Genomic DNA, 2,515 nt, shown 5'->3' with positions numbered 1-2,515 from the left:
AGGAGAACAGTGCACCTGGTATGTGTGTGGGTGGGGGGGTGTTTGTGTGGGAGTGTAGAAGTACAGCATCTAACAGTCCCCATATTGGAGTGGTTTGCTCGATAATGGGTGGTTCAGCAGGTGCTGACATGGCACAATAGGTGGGGCTAGTCTAAGGGAGCTGCTGAGGGTGGAGACATGGATATTTTGTTACAGACTTTAAATAACAAAATCTTTGTGACAAACACATATTGGATAGTAACTTTCAGCTCTTACACTTTAACTTTTGGCTTTTTTCTCCCCACCCCTACTGCTCCTACACCTAGTGTTCTCTCTCTCTCTCTCTCTCTCTCTCTCTCTCTCTCTCACAGCCTCAGGATATCATCGGCTCTGGAGAAAAGATATCCTTTGGCACGGATGGCAGTCATAAAGAGGGCATAGAAGGCCATGTCAAGCGCCCCATGAATGCATTTATGCTGTGGTCTCGTGGTCAGAGGCGCAAGGTGGCCCTGGAGAACCCCAGCATGCAAAACACAGAGATCAGCAAGCAACTGGGATACCAGTGGAAACGCCTTACAGAAGCCGAAAAAATGCCATTTTTCCAAGAGGCACAGAGACTGCAGACCCTACACAGAAAGAAATACCCGAACTATAAGTATCGGCCTCACCGGAGAGCTAAAGAGCCTCAGAGATTGGGCACTTTGTTGCCTGCAGATGCCTCTTCAAGAAAACTATACAACTTGATGCCCGGGAACAAGTCCCAGTGCACATCCGTATACAGAGAGGACTGGACTAGGGCTGCACAGCTGTCCTCCAAGAGCCAGCTAAGCTATTTACAGCCTGGGGACATCCCCTTTCAGCACTGCACCTGTGCAGCAGCAGCAGGAGGAAGTGCAGCTGTAGCAGCAGCAGCAGCAGGAGGAAGTGCAGCTGTAGCAGCAGCAGCAACAGCAGCAGCAACAGTAGCCACAGCTCCTTTCTACCAACTGACATCACCAGTGAACAAAACAGCATAGCTACAGCATCTCGGTAAGACCCTGTGGCAATCTCATGACACTGGCTTCTGCTGGGATTCATGTCAATACTCCCTCTTGCTATAATTTACAGCCTGAGATAAGGATTTCCCTCCTCTCATAATAAAGGCCCTGCTCCTTTCTATTTGGGTCCGCAAACGAGGTGTGTAAAGATGTGTCATGTGTAATGAAGGAGAATGCTTAGAACAGCTTGCGCCTATCTTTAAGACTGTTAAACAGACAAGAGTTTCATCACTGCGGAAACTATGTTTTACCTATCGCTCTTCCATGGGTACATCTATGAGAAACACATGCAACTTACACCTGTGGTAAAATGAAACGAAAGAAAGAGAGAAAGAAACAAACAAAAACCCAGCTTGTGCCTCTTTGAGCATGCTAAGCACTCCTTTGTAGACCAAATGCATCTAACTGTTTTGCAGGGTCCCTGTATATCATACATAAGTAAAGTGTGATAATGTAAAGCTGTCTTTCGAGTCTCTTTTTCAGTTCTCCTCCCCACTGTGGAAAGCTGAGACTTCCTTCTTTTCATCATCTTACTCCACGCCTACGAACTACGCCGTGAGAGCTTTATAACACCTTTTGACAAAATAAAGCTTTTACGTCTGTTCATTCATGTGAAGTCACATTCTGCTTCTCTTTTGAATATTGTCTGTCTTTAAACATCAAATTGTTTTATAAAATGAAAGGTTTTGTACAAAAGCATTACAGACCAAAGCTGTATTTTCAGGGTCCGGTTAAGCATCAGAAATGGAATGGGCACGGGAACAAGCTATACAGGCCAAGTAGTTGAATGTACTAACACTTCAAGACTCCATGCATATAAAGTGACTGGACTGATACAAAAGGTGTAACGAGGGGACCGGGATGTGCTGAGGGGAGTGAGTGGTGCATGACATTTGCCCATTCACTCAACTGGCAGATTTTAAGCTAAGGAGGTTTGAAGTACCCCTGTCTGGTTATAATAAACAAGCTTAAAACAAAAATGAAGACTCTGTGCACAGGATCCCCTGCAAATGTTTCCTCTGGGAACCTCCAGGAACCATAGGTTGTGGTTAACTCCAGGCTTCTAAAGGTTTATACCCAGAACTTAAATTAGCTCTTCCATTTTCATCAGCGTAATCCCACAGAATGCTTTCCTCATTATAATTTATGTTGCACAATACAGTCTTGCCCAATCACATTTGAATGACTGACTGTAAGTCAGACATACCTCTAAAGCATTGGTTGGAAGAAAACAACAGACACTGAGCCTATGCGGTGACCTGCTGTAACACTAGCTATAATACAACATGGAATATTATCCAGAGAACCTTGGGATATTTTGAGCACTTTGAATCGAAAAGAGTGTTTGAAATGGTCTTAAAACCTGTGAGCTTTACTCCACTTTCAAAGCATCTAGTGTAAACACTAAATTATTGGCACTGATTGTGTACATAAATTATTAGATTGCTCTCTAGAATTCAATGAAACAGTCAGTGGCACTACTATGCTTCTAACTCATG

At 44.1% G+C, this 2,515-nt stretch overlaps 1 protein-coding gene across 1 annotated transcript; it reads left to right on the top strand.

Moving 5' to 3' along the window:
• The first annotated feature begins 353 nt into the window (after positions 1-353).
• On the top strand, positions 354-995 carry LOC121444424 (sex-determining region Y protein-like). Its single transcript, XM_041646231.1, has one exon. The coding sequence runs from the start codon at positions 441-443 to the stop codon at positions 993-995; it is 555 nt and encodes a 184-aa protein (XP_041502165.1). The 5' UTR covers positions 354-440.
• The last annotated feature ends 1,520 nt before the right edge of the window (positions 996-2,515 follow it).

Source organism: Microtus oregoni, unplaced genomic scaffold (assembly GCF_018167655.1).
Source record: "Microtus oregoni isolate MIOR12 unplaced genomic scaffold, Mior012 000123F_ref0000434, whole genome shotgun sequence".
In the NCBI taxonomy this organism is placed as follows: Eukaryota; Metazoa; Chordata; class Mammalia; order Rodentia; family Cricetidae; genus Microtus; species Microtus oregoni.
The sequence above is the reverse complement of the archived record's forward strand: the minus strand, read 5'-3'. Positions and strand labels throughout refer to the sequence as shown.